Below are 18,288 nucleotides of genomic sequence, written 5' to 3'. Positions count from 1 at the left end.
ATCAGATCAACAGCAAACAAGACAGAGCTCCTTTACTTTGAAATGAGTTATACTGTATGTACAAGCATTAGCTTTAGATAAACATATAAACGTTTACAGACCGCACAATACAGAGATCTGATTGGATAGATAGTGGTGCAGATGTTGGCTGTGATCAAACACACAAAAAGACAATCTATAAATAAATGATCTGTAAATAATAAAGCACTGTTTTAAGCACTGTTTATACAGTTTGCTGTTTAGAGGTTAATACACATTACCTGGTTTTTTGATAATAAAATTGAGATATTCATGTTTTTTTCCCCTGTACAGTAGGATAATGCTTTCAAATTCAGCAACAAATGTTGGCATGGCCTTAGCCAGCAGAGTTTATTTAATAAATACAAAACTTACCACTATATACTAGATAAAAGGTACAAATGCCAGTACTGTTAGCATGTTATACATAAATAAATCCCCTATAAGCACATCTTTGGCTCCATACCTTGTTCAAAGTTCTATCACTCAATGAACTCCAAAACCTCCTGCTTGTGTGATTTCCTTTTGCTGTGTTATATATTTCTGATCTTAGTGATACAGTCTCAACTTGATGCCTGGTGCATGATTCGTGAAATAGAAAAACAGGACTAAAGATCTCAAAATAACGACATTGTCAGTAATGAAACGTTTCATGTAGGGCTATTTAACATGTAGAAATGTAATACACGTATAAATAAACAGAAATTTTCCCTATTGTTGTGGTGGTTTCATGAAAGTAAATTATTTGTTCATATAATTGGTCTATATATATATTGCATGCATATATAGTAAACATGGAAAAATAGTATAAAGGTACTTCATTAGACCATGAGTTAATCATGTCATTAGTTACGTGACTGAAAATGATCATTTTACAACGGCTGAAAATATTTCTATCCATTTCCCATTAGGTGTTTTTTTTTTTTTTTATATGTAATCATTCACAAAACTTTTAACTTGCGTACAATATGTTTATTTGTAACATACATGAAACCATAGTTGTATAATTTTTCGTTCAGGCAGATAAAGTTCCAGCTGTTGGGAGAAAATAAACACACATGTATTTTCCTTATATGGATTATGTCGGCATTTCCAGGATGCACTGCTTATTAAGACATAAAACACATATTTACCCCCCCCCCCTTTATTAAATATGTTCTATTTTCACTATATCCTATAGTGGTTACAGTTAAGACATCTAGTCTAACTCGCCTGTCTCATCTATATTATTCAATTGCAGTCCTCTAAAGGACTTGCCTCAGTCTTATCCTCAGAACAAAGACAAAAGGAAATCGCTGCAACGTCCTCAGGTGCAACACTTAACACACGTCCTTCCACACAGGACGGCTTTCTTCAAAAAGCCACTGATAATTTCCCTCTTCCCCACAATGTGATGAACCTCTCTCTTCCAATACACACACACACACTTCTCTTGTCTTTTTCATGTCAGGGGCTCCCTCTTTATCACATTCTCACAATTCTATGCAGGGAAAACCTTCGTGTAAAAGAGTGTTAACATAAAACAGCATAGGTGGCATGAAGATGTTTTTAAAGATAAAAATGCTGTTGTGGAATTAAATAATTAATACTGTTTTGTCCAAATATACATAATGTGGAAAAGTATGTAACAAATCAGACAAACCTTTTTTTTTTGGCTAAATTATACTTATTTGGGAAATTTTTAATAAACATTATTTAATCAGTCCAGCTGTTTAACATCATCTGTGCCTCACTATGCTGCTCCATGCTGGCAGGATACAACAAGATAAATAATCCTAAAATATACATTCAACATCATCTCTATTAATGTACCCTTATTTACTATTCCACAGACAAGCATTCACGGACTATCCGTTTTTATACCACAGCGGGTTTGTCAAGAATTCTTCTGAAATACTGACTTTAATTTCATTCATTAATTCTCTAGTTCCAACATGTTATCGTTTCTACAGGAACAGCTCACATAGAGACTTGTTGTATGGTGGGTGATCTGCATTATCAAATGCAAAAAATAATGAAAAATGTATGTAATGTTTACATATAGAGATGTTGCTTTACCATTTATGGGAATAGTCTCTTTATGACTTTGTGCACTTCTCTTTAGGACTTTATGCTTTATGCAAGAGAGAGAAATGAGAGAATTTGCAGTTTATAGCTAAGCGACAACAGGAATTTGATTCTTTCCATAAGATACTTAACAATTTCCCTGAGGGATCAATAAAGCATTCTGATTGTGAAACAATTAAACAGTCGTTCTTTAGTAAATGAAAATATGTAATTGTTTGCAGATTGCTGAGGAATAAAACACTTACTGTGATACTGTATATGTTCTGTTCTCTACCAAACCTGTTTGGTACATAATGGAACAAAATATTTCCAAAATGGTATAAACGGAAACAAAACCAGCCTGTGACCCTTAAGGAGAATGGAGAAAAATGTTACGATCACTCAAATCTCTTGAGGTGGTTGTAAAGGGACTGCACATATGTAAAGACGCACATGGGGTCAGGATTGGCGCCCATTGCCATCATGTCGTCTACCTCGATCAGCCGGATGCAGTCTGCCTTTTCCCTGAGAGACAAGAAAAGTGCTCAGAATTGTGACTGTTTAGTGCAGACACTATCTCACACACACACACACACACACACTCTCTCTCTCTCTCTCTCACACACACACTCTCTCTCACACACACACACACACACACACACTTACTCAGCGGTGGTGAAGGCTAGATCGAGGTTGTGTTTATGGTGCGCAGGATTCAGCTCATTGTAATCAAACTCATTAGGGAAGAAGGAGTGCACCAAAGCACAGAAGGCCATTCCATCAGACCAGCTGGAGGAGAAATTATGGATATCTATGTGCTGAGAGAGAGAGAGAGAGAGAGAGAGAGAGAGAAATGAAGATATTCTCACCTTGCTCACAGCGTTCATCCATCCATCTATGATCCTGACCAGGAAAAAGCACTTACTGAAGACAAAAGACTAAATGAGGAGGCACACATTTGAACAGAATCCTGAAAGACAGCCTCACTGTAATGTTTTATGCAATCGGTCATAACTTGATCACAATCATGGAATTTACTGTTTCGTAGAAAAAACAGTATAAATTATTTTGCTAATAAACCAAAGGGGATAAAAACTGTTGTAATGAGAGCCACATTACCACAAGCATACACATACAACCTTTATTTTCACATACAGACCTGATAGCCGATGGTTTTGGAGCGGCACCAGTCCAGCAGGAGCTGCTTAATTCCACTGGCGCTGGACGTATTGAAGCTCTGAGATCGTCTCAGTTTGGGTCTCGACTCCACGTTCTTATCTCTGAGGAGACGCACACTGTGTGATTTTTCTCCAATGAATAATTCTAATAATAATGAATTCATTAAGAATTGAAATCTCATGTGATAAAACATTAAGAAATGTGAATTTTCTGTAAGGAATGTCAAAACGGTCAGTGTTAACCTGCTAGGTTCAGAATTCATTCTCTGAAACAAGGCCTGCTTGCTCTGGAAGTTTCTCGGCAGTGTCTGTGACCCTGTGACCTCTTTACCATTCACAATGTCCGACTTCTTGAAGCTGCAGACAAAAACAAAACCAGGTAATGAGTGAAAGCTGTCACACTGGATATGCGCCTCAGAGTTTAATAAATGCACGCTTACTTCTCATTGACCGGTTTAGAATCAGCTGGCTTAGAAAACGTCTTGTCTGGGGAAAGGAAAGAGCATCGCTGCATATAAGATTCACACTGATCTAAAAAAAAGACAATTCAGGTGCTTTAATTAACAAATAAGACAATTCAGGTGCTTTAATTAACCTTGATCTCCAGGCGAACTTGTATTTATCTTCTGGCTAGAGGTCCACGGCTTGACTGCTGACACTAGAATTAAGCAATAACATCACAGAAGGTTGGATTGGGTATTTGAATCAATACATATTGTGGTGGACATAACTCACCAGGTCTGCTAGGAGAGTCCATGATGGTCGATGGTTTAGAAACGGCTGAGTCAGTCGCAGATTGGCTGAAAAGCAAAGGGTTAAAATGTGGCGTAGTGTTTGGCTGCGAAATGTTGCTAGACCTGCTGATGGACTTGGGGCTCTGCGGAATTTGGTTGTTGCGTGTACCAGACAGCCGTGGTGATGAGATGGCTGGATATTGATTGCTTAGAGATGATTTCACATCCTGTGACATCCCTAATTAGATAAAAAAAATATATATATAAAACTTTAGATCTTATATAATAATAAGAAACAGAGGTTAAATGACATAACTGACATCTCTTTTTGTGTAATCTGTCATGTAATCATACATGACAATGTCAAATGTCAACACTGTTGTTCTGCATTGCTTTGTAAGCAGAAGATGAAGAGATAACTTTTGTCTAAAGCATGCAGGGTGATGCCTGAGATTGATCTTGATTGGCATGCTCATGAAACTGCTACACGCAGATAGCAACACGGGATGGAAACAGATGAGATGTGATGAGAATTGGGTGCTTGATTCTATGGTATACTAGGAATAAACGTGTCTGGAAATGCTGTTATTGGAAAATAATGCTGAGTGGTTTCTCACATCCCACCTCAACATCGCTCATTATTTTCCCATCGAAGCTTTTCATACCCTCTTCTTTCATTCTATATTGAAATTAAAGCAGTCTGTAGTTTTCTGGGCCTCCTACTAGTCTGAATGGAAAAACACAGACAGGCCCCCAGCTTTCTCCACCCCCACTACTGAAACAACGTCTACCCTGATGAGGTAAAGAAAAAAGGCAATAAACAATACTGAAATAAGTAAAAACAGAAACACCAACTTACCAGTCTTATTGGAAGGCTCAATCATTGGTGGATATGATTTAGTACTCGGTGTTGATTGGCCAAACACTTTTGCCTTTAGTGGAGGGGAGGGGTTAGGAAGAGAAGAGCTGGGATTAGCTGATCTCCTGACAGGTTTAGGGCTCATACGAATCATAGAAGTGACAGGTGCTTGGGGTTTTGCAGCGGTCGTGGAGGAGTCTACAACTGATCGCACTTCCTCTGACACTGAGGAATAAACCGAGGAGTATCCCGAATACTCTGAGCAAAAAAGGGATGAAACAAAGAAAATGAAACCACGATGAATTGGGAACTTCTTTACACAAAAAGAGAAGAATGCAGAACTCACCACTATCAGGAGGTGAATCTGCTCGTCTAGTTAGAGAACTTATGGTCAGCTGAGGCTGTGAGAAGACACGAGACATACGTGACCTCCCTTCTCGTGATACTGTAGAGGCCTCTGATTGGATAACAGGGAAAAATATAAGTCTCTAGATAACCATTCAAGCCTATATTATTTAAAGTATATGGGATATACACCGACTAGGCATAACATTATGACCATCTGTCTAATATTGTGTTGGTCCCCCTTTTGCTGCCAAAGATGCCCTGAGCCGTCATGCACTGTGTATTCTGACCCCTTTCTATCAGAACCAGCATTAACTTCTTCAGCAATTTGAGCAACAGTAGCTCGTCTGTTGGATCGGATCACACGGGCCAGCCTTTGCTCTGCACTTGCATCAATGAGCCTTGGCCGCCCATGACCCTGTCGCCGGTTCACCACTGTTTCTTCCTTGGGCCACTTTTGATAGAAACTGACCACTGCAGACCGGGAACACCCCACAAGAGCTGCAGTTTTGGAGATGTTCTGATCCAGTCGTCTAGCCATCACAATTTGGCCCTTCGTCAAACTCGCTCAAATCCTTAATCCTCACAGGTGCCATGATGAGGAGACAATCACTGTTTTTCACTTCACCAGTCATAATGTTATGCCTGATCGGTGTATAAGAAATTTTATGAGGAGATGCATTTACCAAGAAAAGTGATTTTCCAAAGAAACACTGATGTGATACATATATGTTATATGTTTCCTGGAAGATTTGTATGCAGATGATGTAGTTAATCAGTACCTGTCTGTGATAATGTAATCTTCTCTGTGTTGTGATGGACTGGTCTTCTGTGACGTCTGGGGCTCATGCAAGTTATAGAGCTTGCGATAGGCTGAACAGAAGTCGCATGCTGACCGTTTACTGATGACCTCACTTCCTGAGACACAGATGAATACACTGACGAGTAGCCAGAGTACTCTGAATGAAGAACAAGAATAAGATTTCCAGTGAAGTCACCTGCTTTTTATCTAGAGTAATTGAAGTAAAAAACATTGATCTAATTTACCGCTTCCGGATGGTGAATCGGCACGTCTGCTCAGAGAACCAACGGATAGCTGAGGAGGGGAGAAACTGTCCTCTGTTGGCTTCATTTCCTGTTGCACTGAAAGAGCATCTGATTGGACAAAAGGATCTAAAACTATTTTGGCAAACATATTTCCAAGAACAGGCAGAAAACAATGAAAGCAAGACTTGTACTCACACTGAACTGAATACTGGGTTTGGCTGAGCTCTGAGCTTACACTAGACGTCTCAGCAGAGTTTAGATGAACAGCGTGGGAACTTATAAGGCTGGTATCTTGATGTTGTACAAGGTTGTGGTTTGTCAGTCTTTTGCAAGGCCGTGGGCTTTGTGTGAATGAGGACACAGGAGAGTGAGGAGTCACTTTGCTGGAAGTTTCTTGATCTTCATTACTGTCAGGTGAACTTACTTTGTCTGGGCAAGAGAAATAATCAGTCATTATAACTGCATTATGATCAAGATAAAGATTGCCGTATTTTATTTAATTTTATCGTTACAACAGCTTACCAGACACTGGTGAAGGTACAGCTAAAACTGGCTTCTTCATGACAGTAGGAGATGGAGTGGGGTTAGGGTTGGTGGAAGAATGCTCATCTAGGTTAAACCTGGTTGGTTTGGTCTTAGAGGTTGGGGTCATAAGAACATTTAAATTTGATGTTGCATATTGGAAAAGAAGTTGAGATTCCACGACAGCCGATTGTTCCTGACCAAGGCTGCTGGTAGATGACATTTTTTCTGCCTGGACTATGAAATAAAGCACAGCTGTGATATCAAGCAAGGAATACAAGACATTAGGCATGCTGGGGTCAGGAAAGTGTGATGCAAAGTTATGTGTGCTTCAGTAAGAGCATGTCATGAAGTGTCCTCTTCCTTTTAATAGTTTATCACTGAACAAGACATTTTCTGGGTTACGGTTCCACTTTATGTTGTTGACCGATTGCAAAACAAGTTCTCTAGCAATTAGGTTGTAACAGCTTTTATAATTGTTGTTTCTGTTTGAAATTAATAAGACAAAAATGGAGCTTCCTTTGGCAGAAGACCTACTGTTACTGTACACTGACACTGAAGACTCCTTCCAGAAATGTTAAATAAACATCTTCTTACAGAAGGTGTCACCATATCAATGATTATACAATAACAACTGTTAATTACCTGACCAATCTAATCAGCAATATGGTATGGTATAACTTGACTTATATCCAGAGAAAAACTATGATAGACCATTCTTACCAATTCTATGCTGTGATCTGATTACCAGACTTGGTGTAGATGGAGATTTGAATGGTGTAGAGCTTTGGTTAGTTGATCTCAGAGGTTTGGGGCTCACAGGAACAGTTGCACAAGTCATAGGTTTGAGTGGTGTTGGTGTACTAAGCAGTTCTGCACCTTGACTCGAACCGGTTACTTGAGAATGATCTAGTTGAAGAAGCAGAAACCAAATATTAAGAGAGCTAAAAAGTAAGGGAAGAAAGAAGGAAAAGTATCTTAATCACCATCTCTGAGGGAAGGCTCTGCAGATCTCGGAGACGTCACAGAAAATGGGGCCACATGGTGGTTGTATACAGATGCACTGGGTTCTGAAGTTTTGCCAACAGTTGAAGCTTTAAATGGCGATTCGGTTGTACATGGTAGTTTAAATGGAGTTGGAATTTGGTTGGTTGATCTGAGAGATTTAGGGCTTAGAGGTATGTTCATAATGCTGACTGGTTGCTGGTGTTCTGTACTAGATCCCAAGCTTGACTTAAGGTTGGCCGTTGACCGGAGCACTTGTGATGACAGCAAACGCTCTGATGATGAGAAAAGAAATATAAAGTAATTGTGGTTTCTGAATCATTGGTTATCATAGATATCAATATATATTTAAGTCTACCACATACAAAAACGTACCAGTTCTAAAAGTAGACTCTGAGGATTTCCTTGTGACATTGACATTATTTGATACAGCCAAAGGAGTCACTTGAGGGTTCTTTCTAGCTGTAGCTGTATCTAGAACTGTTTTGCTGAAAGACAGATCTGCATTTTGCTGGGTTAACTGACCATTCTGGGGAGTCATCAGGCCAGTGTCTGTATCAGCCATTAGATTTGGCTTTCCTGTGGCTTCCAGATTGCCAATGCTGCTCATTGATGTCACTTCCCGTATCTCCAAAGTAATTTCTGATTCAGAGAAAGGTTTACAGGGTGAGATGTGAGGACAATGTTGGAAAAGCAGAAGAGATAAAGAGACAGATGATCATAGAAATTACCCTCATCTTTCTCAAAGGAAGCCCTTTCTTGAACTGTCAATGGTGGGACCCTTTCAGGGGGCAACTGATGAAATGGTGGGTGAGTTGTAGAGTTATAGTTGTCTGGTGTCCTGAGTTCCTGACCCTCTTCTGTGGGTTGAAATCGAAATAAAGGATTACCAAAAGAATGGTCAGTATGTCTATATGGGAAAATAAATAGTTACAGTAATTATGATTGAGGTGCTTTTTTGTACCTACCAGATTCATGGTGGGACTCTGTGTTTGGCTCTGGTTTGGAGATTTCAATATTTGAATGGCTAAATAGTGCCGGTGGTGGTATGAGTTTGGTCAGAATGGAGCGTGGATTACGTTGTGTCCTCCAAGGCTGTGGGGACGTAGGGCATAACTGACAACCTTCAGCGCTTCCAGATTTCTGGGATGCTTCCATTAAAACCATGGACTTGGTTTGTCTATTGTTTGAGGTCTTCATTTCTTGGGTCTCTAAAATAAGAATAAGAAAAGCATCTTGTTATATCAATTGGCATTTGGTCCAATGATGTTATCTGTAGTTTGTTTGTAGATGACTGGGTTTTGTCTCACCGGTCAGCTGTGATTTGGACTTCTGAACTGTCAGTTCTCTTGCTCTGCTCGTCGTTGTCAGTGGACTTTGCCTTGTAGTCATGGCCACAGACATGGTCACATGTTGACTGGATAGTGATGACATCACGTCCTGTGACACTGAGTATCCAGAATATTCAGAGAATCCAGAGTATTCTTCAATGAAGCAGAAGAGACTTAATTAAAAATCATGAAAAAGGCATAAGAGTGACTGATAGTAATGTTTCACTCACCACTTCCTAAAGGGGATGCAGGTCTAGGGTCTGTGCTAGGATGTATTTGAGGAGATTGAGAGTCAGAGAGTTCATGTTGTTTATTGACCAGTGCTTCTACTTCTTCTTCTTGTTCTTAAAGAGAATTTATGATTAGATATTGAGCTATAGACTATTGCTCAAGCAATCAATTCAGTCTGACTGTCTGTTACCTGGTGCTTTTTCAAGTTTATTCTCCAGTCCAGCTGAAGTTAACAGGTCTTCTTCTTCTTCTTCTTCTTCTTCTTCTTCTTCTCCTACCTCCTTCTCTTCTCTGCTTATCACCTATCAATCAATATGATTACATGTACAATACCCTTTTGTGTGTGGGACAAAACATTTGAGTTTTCAGAGCCAGAGAAATATATCTACTGCTGTCTTGTAAAATGCCCCTAGTGGAGAGGGACAGAATTACAGGTTGACCAGAATACAACTCTGGTTTTCAGCTGCTATTTTAATTGCTAGGCTTTTCACATTACACAAACCAAGTTAAGAGGTGTCAAATGACTTCCCCCACTAAATTATCGAATCAAGAATCACTTTGTGCAATCGAAGAAACCAATTGCTAAAAAAAAAAAAACACGGTCTTTTAAAATGGTGTTGCGTTGATGAGAATATTAGCTCCAAACAGCTAGATATTCCATGTCCTTTTCGCTTGAGTAGATGTATTTCTGTCCAATTATTGCTACCCCCATGTTCTCCCCAATATGGTCACCTCCCCTATTTCCCATCAGCCAATAAACCCCTATTATTGAACAGCTACTGCATCTTTTCTGCATCAGAGGGCTGGGTAACACACTTGGATGGATCCTCTTTCATACACACAATCTCACAGATAGCTAGTTTCTCTGTGATGATTAACAGGGAAGCGAGAATATGCTCCTCCCACCTGGAGAGAATGGTAATAATGGTCAATGTTTCTCACTGGGCTCCTGATCCTGATGACATTTGAACTCCAAGACAGCTCCTGACAAAAGGCAAACACTTTTCTGTTGCACCTCTATTCAAGGATGTCATTTATTCATTCATTTATCTTTAGCAACTGTTTTGTATTGGTTTTGTATTGAGCGCACAGACACCTGTCTATTGTAAGTCACTGTGCACACTTTCACATTCACACACTTCATCAAACTTAGGGGTAATTTAGTAGATGCCATAGAGAGAACATATGAAAGTCTACACAGATTAAATCTAAGCCTGATGCAATGCTGTTGAAGAGGAAATAGTATAAGAATACACCAGTCTCTGAGGGTGATGAGCTCAGTGAAATCCCCTTCGCAGATTTCACAGGTGTGTGTGGGTGTGTGGTCAGGCTTGTAAGTTATACGGTGTTTACATTCCACATCTGTTTGTGGGAATGTGAACACTGATTCTACATGTGTGACAATATCTTGTCAGAGAGGAAATGTATCTATAAAGGCAAAAAAAATTAAACATGCATAACCTTGCCTTATGACCTTAGGCTTTAAGGTTCTATTAAGAGGTAGTAAACCTCAATGACACACTTCTTCTATTTGGGTACCAACAGAAGTTATAATAGCTACTCACTTCCTCTTATGTTTAATATCAATCCCTGCATTTCTAAGACAGCAACCTGGTCAATTGTAACGACAATATGAAGTGTATCTTGGATGTGCATTAGAATGCTGACCACTAATATTTATCAATCAAAATTAAGAGCGTTTAATGATCTATCCTGTTAATTATAAAGATGATTTCAACAGACGCTGTAACTTATCAGAGTGTGCTATGGAGTGTGCTGATTCTTGGTGGAACAAGACATCAATCAGCCATTGCTAAAAATACACGAGGCTTTTTAGGGCCACCTAAAGAAAGAGAGAGAGAGAAGGGGAGAGGGAGGTCTGTGAACTGAGTGATAAGCACATGGCACCTAAACCACTTGCTACTTGATGTGACCAACTTCACTTGTACTGATTGCAAGAGAGAGGAAAAAGAGAGATTGTTGAGGGATTGTTGCGTTTATAGCTGCTATAACATAAGTGATAACAGGAACGTTCAATTGAATAAAACACTCTATGATGTGCTGTTAAAGGAAAAACTAGTAATAGTTACTCTGTTTTGCATCACCTTTGCTTATAAAGGAATAAAATAAGTCCAATATTAAAATCACGGTCTGCAGACATCACTGCCAGAGAGCAAGGAAAGCAAGCGGTGCATAAATAAGTAGCTTACATTAGCCTCATAACTTGCATCCATGTTAATGGTGCTGGTCACAGATGCAGTAGGGGAACTCCCGGAGGAAGTAGATTCTGAATCCACACACACAGATCCACCGAGTAAGTATGCTCCAGCCGGTTCTTCTTCCTCCATGGAAGCTGCAGTTCCAGGACTACATCTCTCATCTTGGATCTGGGCTTGAACCTGGACATCATGGAGATCACTCTTGCCCTGGGAACTTGACGTGCTCGCTAACCAAGGTAGGGTGTCTACCAGTTTAGAAAGAGCTTCCAGCTTCTCCTTCAGCTGCTGGTTTTCCTCCTGGAGCCTCGAAACCATGTTCTCTAGGGGTTTGGAGCCTTTACAGGCCTCATCCAGGCGCTGCTCGACGTTTCTCTTGAAGGTAGCGACGTCGATGTGGATCTCACGTACAACAAGGCGAAGAGCTCGCTCAAACTGTGCCAGCACGGCAGTGTCATTCTCACCTGGACCGTTTCCTTTATTCGATTCCATCACAGCGCAAACCCAAGGAACTGTGTGTGTGTAGACGGTTGTTTGTGTTTCTCCTTGACCCGCCAGCGGGTATGTGAGCAGAGAGTGCTAAGATCAGGCTTCTTGGCCCCCAGGTCATTTGACAGTGAAAGGAGTGGGGGGGGGGTAATAGAGATGGAGAATTTGGTTCCTCATGTAAGGGGTCTAATTTTAGAACGTATTTGCTGTCTGGCAGCCTGTCGCTAGCCTTAATGTTTCATCAGGACAGGATTAGACGAGGCAAGCAGGGTGAGAAGAAACACATTAATATCGAACATAGTATCTCAGTGTAACTTGCAATAATGATAAGTCCAAAATAAATGGAGACTAATCTTCAGTCTTCACATGTATTCTAATGTGCCTACATTTTGGCAGTTCTTATATGATGTAAAATAAAATCCAAGACACTACAATTAAATAAAAATTCTTTTCCAGAAGAGCATCAGCTCCTATCGTGTTTTACTTCATCAGCTCATCTCAGTCAAGCGAGTTTACCACATGTGGACAGAGCCGTAATTCTTGGGTCAGAGGTTAAAGGGTACTGAGTCTGCAGCAGGTGCATGGTTATAGTGTGATGGCGTAAAGAGTACTGAACTCTTATTTACCTGATTGGAAAGGATACTTCAAGATTTGAAGATAAATACAGCTTTAAAGAAATGATATCAGAGATTTCAGTTTATTTAATGTGATTGTAGACACTGGTTGGAATATATTAAACGTAGCATATTATACATTAGCGTATTATATTGTAGCATATTATTAATATACTGATTTAGTGGCTGCAATATCAAACTGTGACTTTCCCATTGGGATGAATAAAGTATCTATCTATCTAAAGTCTATCTATCTATCTATTCCACATTGGTTTATATAGTTATTACTGATGAAGGAAATAATGGTCCTCATGTGCTCTTAGGATGTCTTAATAAAGTATGTATATACACAATATGGGCAAAGTTTTGTGGACACCTGACCATCACAGCCAGTTTGTGCTTGTTGAACATCCCACTCCAGATGTAGTCCCCGTTTGCTGTTATAATAACCTCCACTCTTCCGGGAAGGCTTTCCACTCGAAGTTGGAGCATAGCTGTGAGGATTTGAGTTCATTCAGGTACAAGAGCATTAGTGAGATCAGGCACTGATGTCAGGTGAGGAGGCCTGTGGTGCAGTCGATGTTCCAGTTCATCTCGAAGGTGGGGTTGAGTCAGGGCTCCGTGCAAGACACTACTCCATCCTTGGGAGATCATGTTTTCATGGAGCTCGCGTTTGTGCACACGGTTTCTGTGCACACGTACTTAACTCTAGTAAAAAACTGTAATTCTACAGCATACAAATACATTCTAGACAATTGAGTTTCTGGCAAATCAGATCAGGTGTCCAGATAATTTTGGCCATATAGTGTTCCATTATGGAATTATACAATCATTTCTGCAAAAAGAGAGCAATGTTGCGGCCACATTCGGAGCACCGAACACAATGGTTAGCTTTCAGCGTGGCTTGTTGACGTAAACGTCTTCAGCTTGCATGTGGCTGTTGGCGTAGATGTTTCTGTGGTTTTGAGGCATGTTGGCATAAACCTCATTTTTAGCTTTAGCTCCTTTAATATAAAGAAAAAAGCAAGTAAATGGTTGCCACGGCCATGCTCAGAGGATAAATGACATCTATCATCACTAAAAATTACATAATCGGGTTATTTTTTCTTTCACTTACGATACTCACTCCGCTGAGGACTGCTGTGTTTGTCTTCACTGAGCTGCTTGTCCTTTCCTAAAGGAAAACGGAGCAAATTTGTGACATTAGCCTTTCACACTGTTGTATTTCATGTTGATTTGTTAGATTTTACACTCAAGTTTTATCAATCCAACATCAGATTATTCCACCGTTATATCAGTCCTTCAAATGCATGTCCATGACAATCCAGGTTATGATAAACTATGAAAAATCTTCAGTTAAAACCGAGTATAAATAATGTCAACTTGAATCTAATTGGTTATATGAAATGCCTTGAGTGGAAAATTGAGAAATAGAAGCACTAATGATCTGATAAACACTGTGAAAGCACACATTTGTGCCTCATATTTAAATAACATCATATTTAGGTACTATAAATGAGACAATATTAATCAAATGTGACTTCAATCAACAGTAAGTCTTTGAAATGGGCTTAACTCTTAACTGGAAGCTTTCCTCTGATTGCAGACATTTTTAAGAGGCCCTGCTAAGAGTGAGGATGGCTCACATCAGACATGACATTACTGTGGGTGGTACCATTTAGAAACCATGAAGAGGTTTTTTTTTTTTGCATAAAGTACACAGTAAATGAAGGGAAATGATTTTCACTGATCAGGCATAACATTATGACCACCTGTCTAATATTGGTTTGGTCCCCTTTTTGCTGCCAAAGATGCCCTGACCCGTCATGCACTGTGTATTCTGACACCTTTCTATCAGAACCAGCATTAACTTCTTCAGCAATTTGAGCAACAGTAGTTCGTCTGTTGGATCGGATCACACGGGTCATTAATAAACCTTGGCCACCCATGACCCTGTCACCGGTTCTCCACTGTTCCTTCCTTGGACCACTTTTGATAGATACTGACCACTGCAGACCGGGAACACCCCACAAGAGCTGCAGTTTTGGAGATGCTCTGATCCAGTCGTCTAGCCATCACAATTTGGTCCTTCATCAAACTCGCTCAAATCCATACTCTTGCCCATTTTTCCTGCTTCTAACATCAACTTTGAGGACAAAATGTTCACTTGCTGCCTAATATATCCCACCCACTAACAGGTGCCATGATGAGGAGATAATCAGTGTTATTCACTTCACCTCTCACTGCTCATAATGTTATGCCTGATCGGTGTATAATCACACTATGTGGTGTTTACTAGATGAGGTTGAGTTTCCTTCCTTCCGTCTGGTTCTTTATAAGGTTTCATCTTTGTAAAAGAAGATCGCTTTCACATCGCTTCATGTACTCGAAAAACTTCTTACTTTTATCAAATCTTGAGTTTGCATAGATGTGGTTATTTGACGAATCTGGAATGAACAAAAAGGTTGTATTAAGAAGTTCAGCATTCAGTAGAAAAGTTCAATATATGATTTTATAAAGTTCACTCACTGGAACAAGCACGTTTTATCAAACATGCTACAACCAAAAGAAAGATAAAAGCAACTGCTCCTCCTCCTGCTATAAAGGCCCAGTTCTCTTTCAGAATATTCGTTCCTGCTAAAAATAAATAAAAAAATACAAACAGGAATATGAATAGAAATGCATGTTCATCAAAAATCACTAACTTCCATCCACTCATGTACATAATCGAGTCTGGAAATGTAAATATACATTAATATACATTCCTTGAAGATATGTAGAAGTATGTAAGATACTTTACTTTGTTGGATCATTTGACCCAAAAAATCATACGATCCAAATTAACTGCGGTTTCTCATCTAAAATATAGATTAGATACTGGATATTTAACCCAGCACTGGTATTGGAAATTGGAATTATATTTTAATGTCTATTTCTCCCAAGATATGTAGAAGTATGTAAGATACTTTACTTTGCAGCTCTATCTCCTGACACCCAATACTGCTGGTTCCATTAAACAGCTCACATGTGTAGAGACTCAGATCATACGGCTGCACTTTCTGAAGGAGGAGGGAGAAGTTTCCTGATTCAGAGAGCTTAGGAAAATGCTTGATACGTCCTTTTTTATTATTCCAGAACATCGCTTCTCCCTGTAGAGAGATCTCCAGTAAACCGTGTGATGTTGTGTTTATCTGTCTCCACTGCACTGCTATATCTGCAGTCTTATCCGATCCGAGGAGAGCCGGATCGAAGTCACACGGCAGCAGGACATCAGACTGGAGCTCAGTAGAAACATTAGAGCGTTTTAAAAGTTTATCTTTGCACAGATGTTCACCTGTAAATAAAAAGTTAAGTATTACGATATAAAATTATACTTAAGTAATATTGTATGGAGAATTCTCACTCAGATAGAGCTAGAATACAAAACCCTACAGTTATACGGCAGAGGGCATTTTTTGGAATAGGTGAAAAACAATTCAGCAACCTTAACTTTTTTAAGATTTTAAAGAATTAATCCTCTTTTGCATTTGCACCTCGGCACATTAACCCGGTTTCAGTTTCACCCAGGCAATGTCTTTAATGTCTTTTGTGTTTTCTTTAAACTTTTATCGACTCTACGTTAAATTGAATTACTCGCTTTTCCTTTTTAAGGCTTACACATGCAAGCTTACCTGAAAACAAAGGGAACGAATGAGTGAATAGCGTAAAAGTACGGCACGTAGAAATTTATATAATAATACAAGGAGATAACGAGCATATGTTACACCAACATGTATTAAGTAAGTAACTTACCACTGATGGATGAAAGGTGCCATATTAACAGGCACAATATCCGATGGTTTATCTCAGAGAACATATCTCTTACTGTCACTGATACTCACTTGTGGTGTTGTAGAGTTTTTGGTGCACTTCTCAGTGTTCAGATGGACTAAAGGGGTGTTTTCACCACAACCACTTCCTTAACAACCTGCGTGCAGGGTAGGTGTGAAGAAATGTGATCAGTTATCACTTTGCACAAATAGTTTATTGTTTTAACTTTTCGTATTCATATTCCATACCTCTGAGAGATCCAATCACTGCAACATGACGGTTCCTAAACATCTAAATATAAGCATCATTATTAAAACTTTCGGCTGACCGGTTAACTGATGAATGTAGCTCGGACATGATGTCATGCTTTCAGTCACGTGTGGTTTAGGAATATATGAGTAAAGAAAGGTAGCAAGATAAAGGCTTGTAACACTGATAAAAAAATAAAGGATCTAATCTAATCTAATCTAATCTAATCTAATCTAATCTAATCTAATCTAATCTAATCTAATCTAATCTAATCTAATCTAATCTAATCTAATCTATTCAAAATCAGTTGTTTACTTATGATAACTTGTACTGGGCCTATGAAGGTGTTTAAACCACTTAGTGATAGACGGAAGCAGGACATGAGTGTACAGAGAAGTAAAAAAAACCCCGGAAAAGACACGTGGTTACACAGCCACAATGCTAATAGCGTCGATGAACATTCATGTTTGTTTTACTTTCCGTTTTTTACTTCTGTACACTCGGGTCCTGTCCTAGCTGATGGCTCAAACCCAAAGAACCAATTTAGGGGTTTCATAGCAAGAGGGGTGAATATTTACGTAATCAAAAATGTTTTTAAAGTGCTATACTATTGCTATCACTAATAGTAATACTGTGGGCCATTTTGTATAGATTACTATGTTTGTCCAGCAAATCCCACAGATGCTCGATTGGATTGAGATCTAGGGAATTTGGAGGACAAGTCAACACCTCAGACTCGTTGTTGAGCTCATCAAACCATTCCTGAACCATTTTTGCTTTGTGGGACGGCACATTATCCTGCTGAAAGAGACCACAGCCATCAGGGAATACCGTTTTCATGAAAGGGTGTACATGGTCTGCAGCAATGCTTAGGTAGGTGGTACATGTCGAAGTAACATCCACATGGATGACAGGACCCAAGGTTTCCCAGCAGAACATTCAGAGCATTCAGAACAGCCTTCTGCTCATAGTGCATCCTGGTGCCATGTGTGTCCCCTGGTAAGCGTCGCACACGTACCCGGCCATCCACATGACCAGACCAGGCCACCTTCTTCCATTGCTCCGTGATCCAGTTCTGATGCTCATGTGCCGATTGTTAGCGCTTTCGGTGATAAAGAGATAATCAGTGTTATTCACTTCACCAGTTCATTGGACATAATGTTATGCCTGATCAGTGTATTCCATATCATATCATTCATTCATTGTCTATACCCGCTTATTCCTAGGGGTCCTAGGGTCACGGGGGTCTGCTGGAGCCTATCCCAGCGCACATAGAGCAAAAGGCAGGGGTACACCCTGGACAGGTCGCCAGTCCATCGCAGGGTCACATATAGACAAACACTCACGCACTCACTCCTATGGCCAATTTAGAATTACCAATCAACCTAATGTACATGTTTTTAGACTGTGGGAGGAAACCGGAGTACCCGGAGTAAACCCACGCAGGCACGGGGAGAACATGCAAACTCCACACAGAAAGGCCCCAGCCAGTTCGATCCTGGGATTCGAACCCAGGACCTTCTTGCTGTGAGGCAACAGTGCTAACCACTATATCATATCATATCATATCATATCATATCATATCATATCATAT

At 39.7% G+C, this 18,288-nt stretch overlaps 1 protein-coding gene across 3 annotated transcripts; it reads right to left on the bottom strand.

The window, feature by feature from the left end:
- Positions 1-2,086: 2,086 nt before the first annotated feature.
- On the bottom strand, positions 2,087-12,121 carry LOC131348766 (smoothelin-like). Of its 3 annotated transcripts, none has more exons than XM_058383954.1 (22): positions 11,527-12,121; positions 9,507-9,618; positions 9,316-9,429; positions 9,065-9,238; positions 8,723-8,965; positions 8,486-8,614; positions 8,130-8,396; positions 7,736-8,029; positions 7,473-7,658; positions 6,750-6,986; positions 6,423-6,656; positions 6,228-6,335; positions 5,963-6,139; positions 5,182-5,292; positions 4,836-5,093; positions 3,978-4,214; positions 3,838-3,900; positions 3,683-3,773; positions 3,486-3,599; positions 3,224-3,344; positions 2,731-2,882; positions 2,087-2,589 (listed from the first exon to the last, which is right to left on the bottom strand). In XM_058383954.1, exons 1-22 carry the CDS (start codon positions 12,022-12,024, stop codon positions 2,463-2,465), a joined length of 4,047 nt encoding a protein of 1,348 aa, XP_058239937.1. In that variant the 5' UTR covers positions 12,025-12,121; the 3' UTR covers positions 2,087-2,462. The 3 variants fall into 3 exon arrangements, with proteins under 3 accessions (XP_058239937.1, XP_058239939.1, XP_058239938.1); XM_058383956.1 differs by having other exon boundaries at positions 3,683-3,728; positions 11,527-12,120; XM_058383955.1 differs by having other exon boundaries at positions 6,228-6,323; positions 11,527-12,120.
- Positions 12,122-18,288: the final 6,167 nt, after the last annotated feature.

Source organism: Hemibagrus wyckioides, linkage group LG28, assembly GCF_019097595.1.
Source record: "Hemibagrus wyckioides isolate EC202008001 linkage group LG28, SWU_Hwy_1.0, whole genome shotgun sequence".
Lineage (NCBI taxonomy): Eukaryota > Metazoa > Chordata > Actinopteri > Siluriformes > Bagridae > Hemibagrus > Hemibagrus wyckioides.
Note: the sequence above shows the minus strand (reverse complement) of the source record. Positions and strands in the feature narration are given on the sequence as shown.

Bases quoted from the DNA above. Each gene is read 5' to 3' on its own strand.
- LOC131348766 (XM_058383954.1), bottom strand. From the start codon at position 12,024: ATGGAATCGAATAAAGGAAACGGTCCAGGTGAGAATGACACTGCCGTG. The intron at 5,094-5,181 runs GTGAGTTCTGCA...TTTTTTGCTCAG, and splicing joins AGATTCACCTCCTGATAGTG to AGTATTCGGGATACTCCTCG. The intron at 2,590-2,730 runs GTAAGTGTGTGT...CTTGTCTCTCAG, and splicing joins CTAGCCTTCACCACCGCTGA to GGAAAAGGCAGACTGCATCC.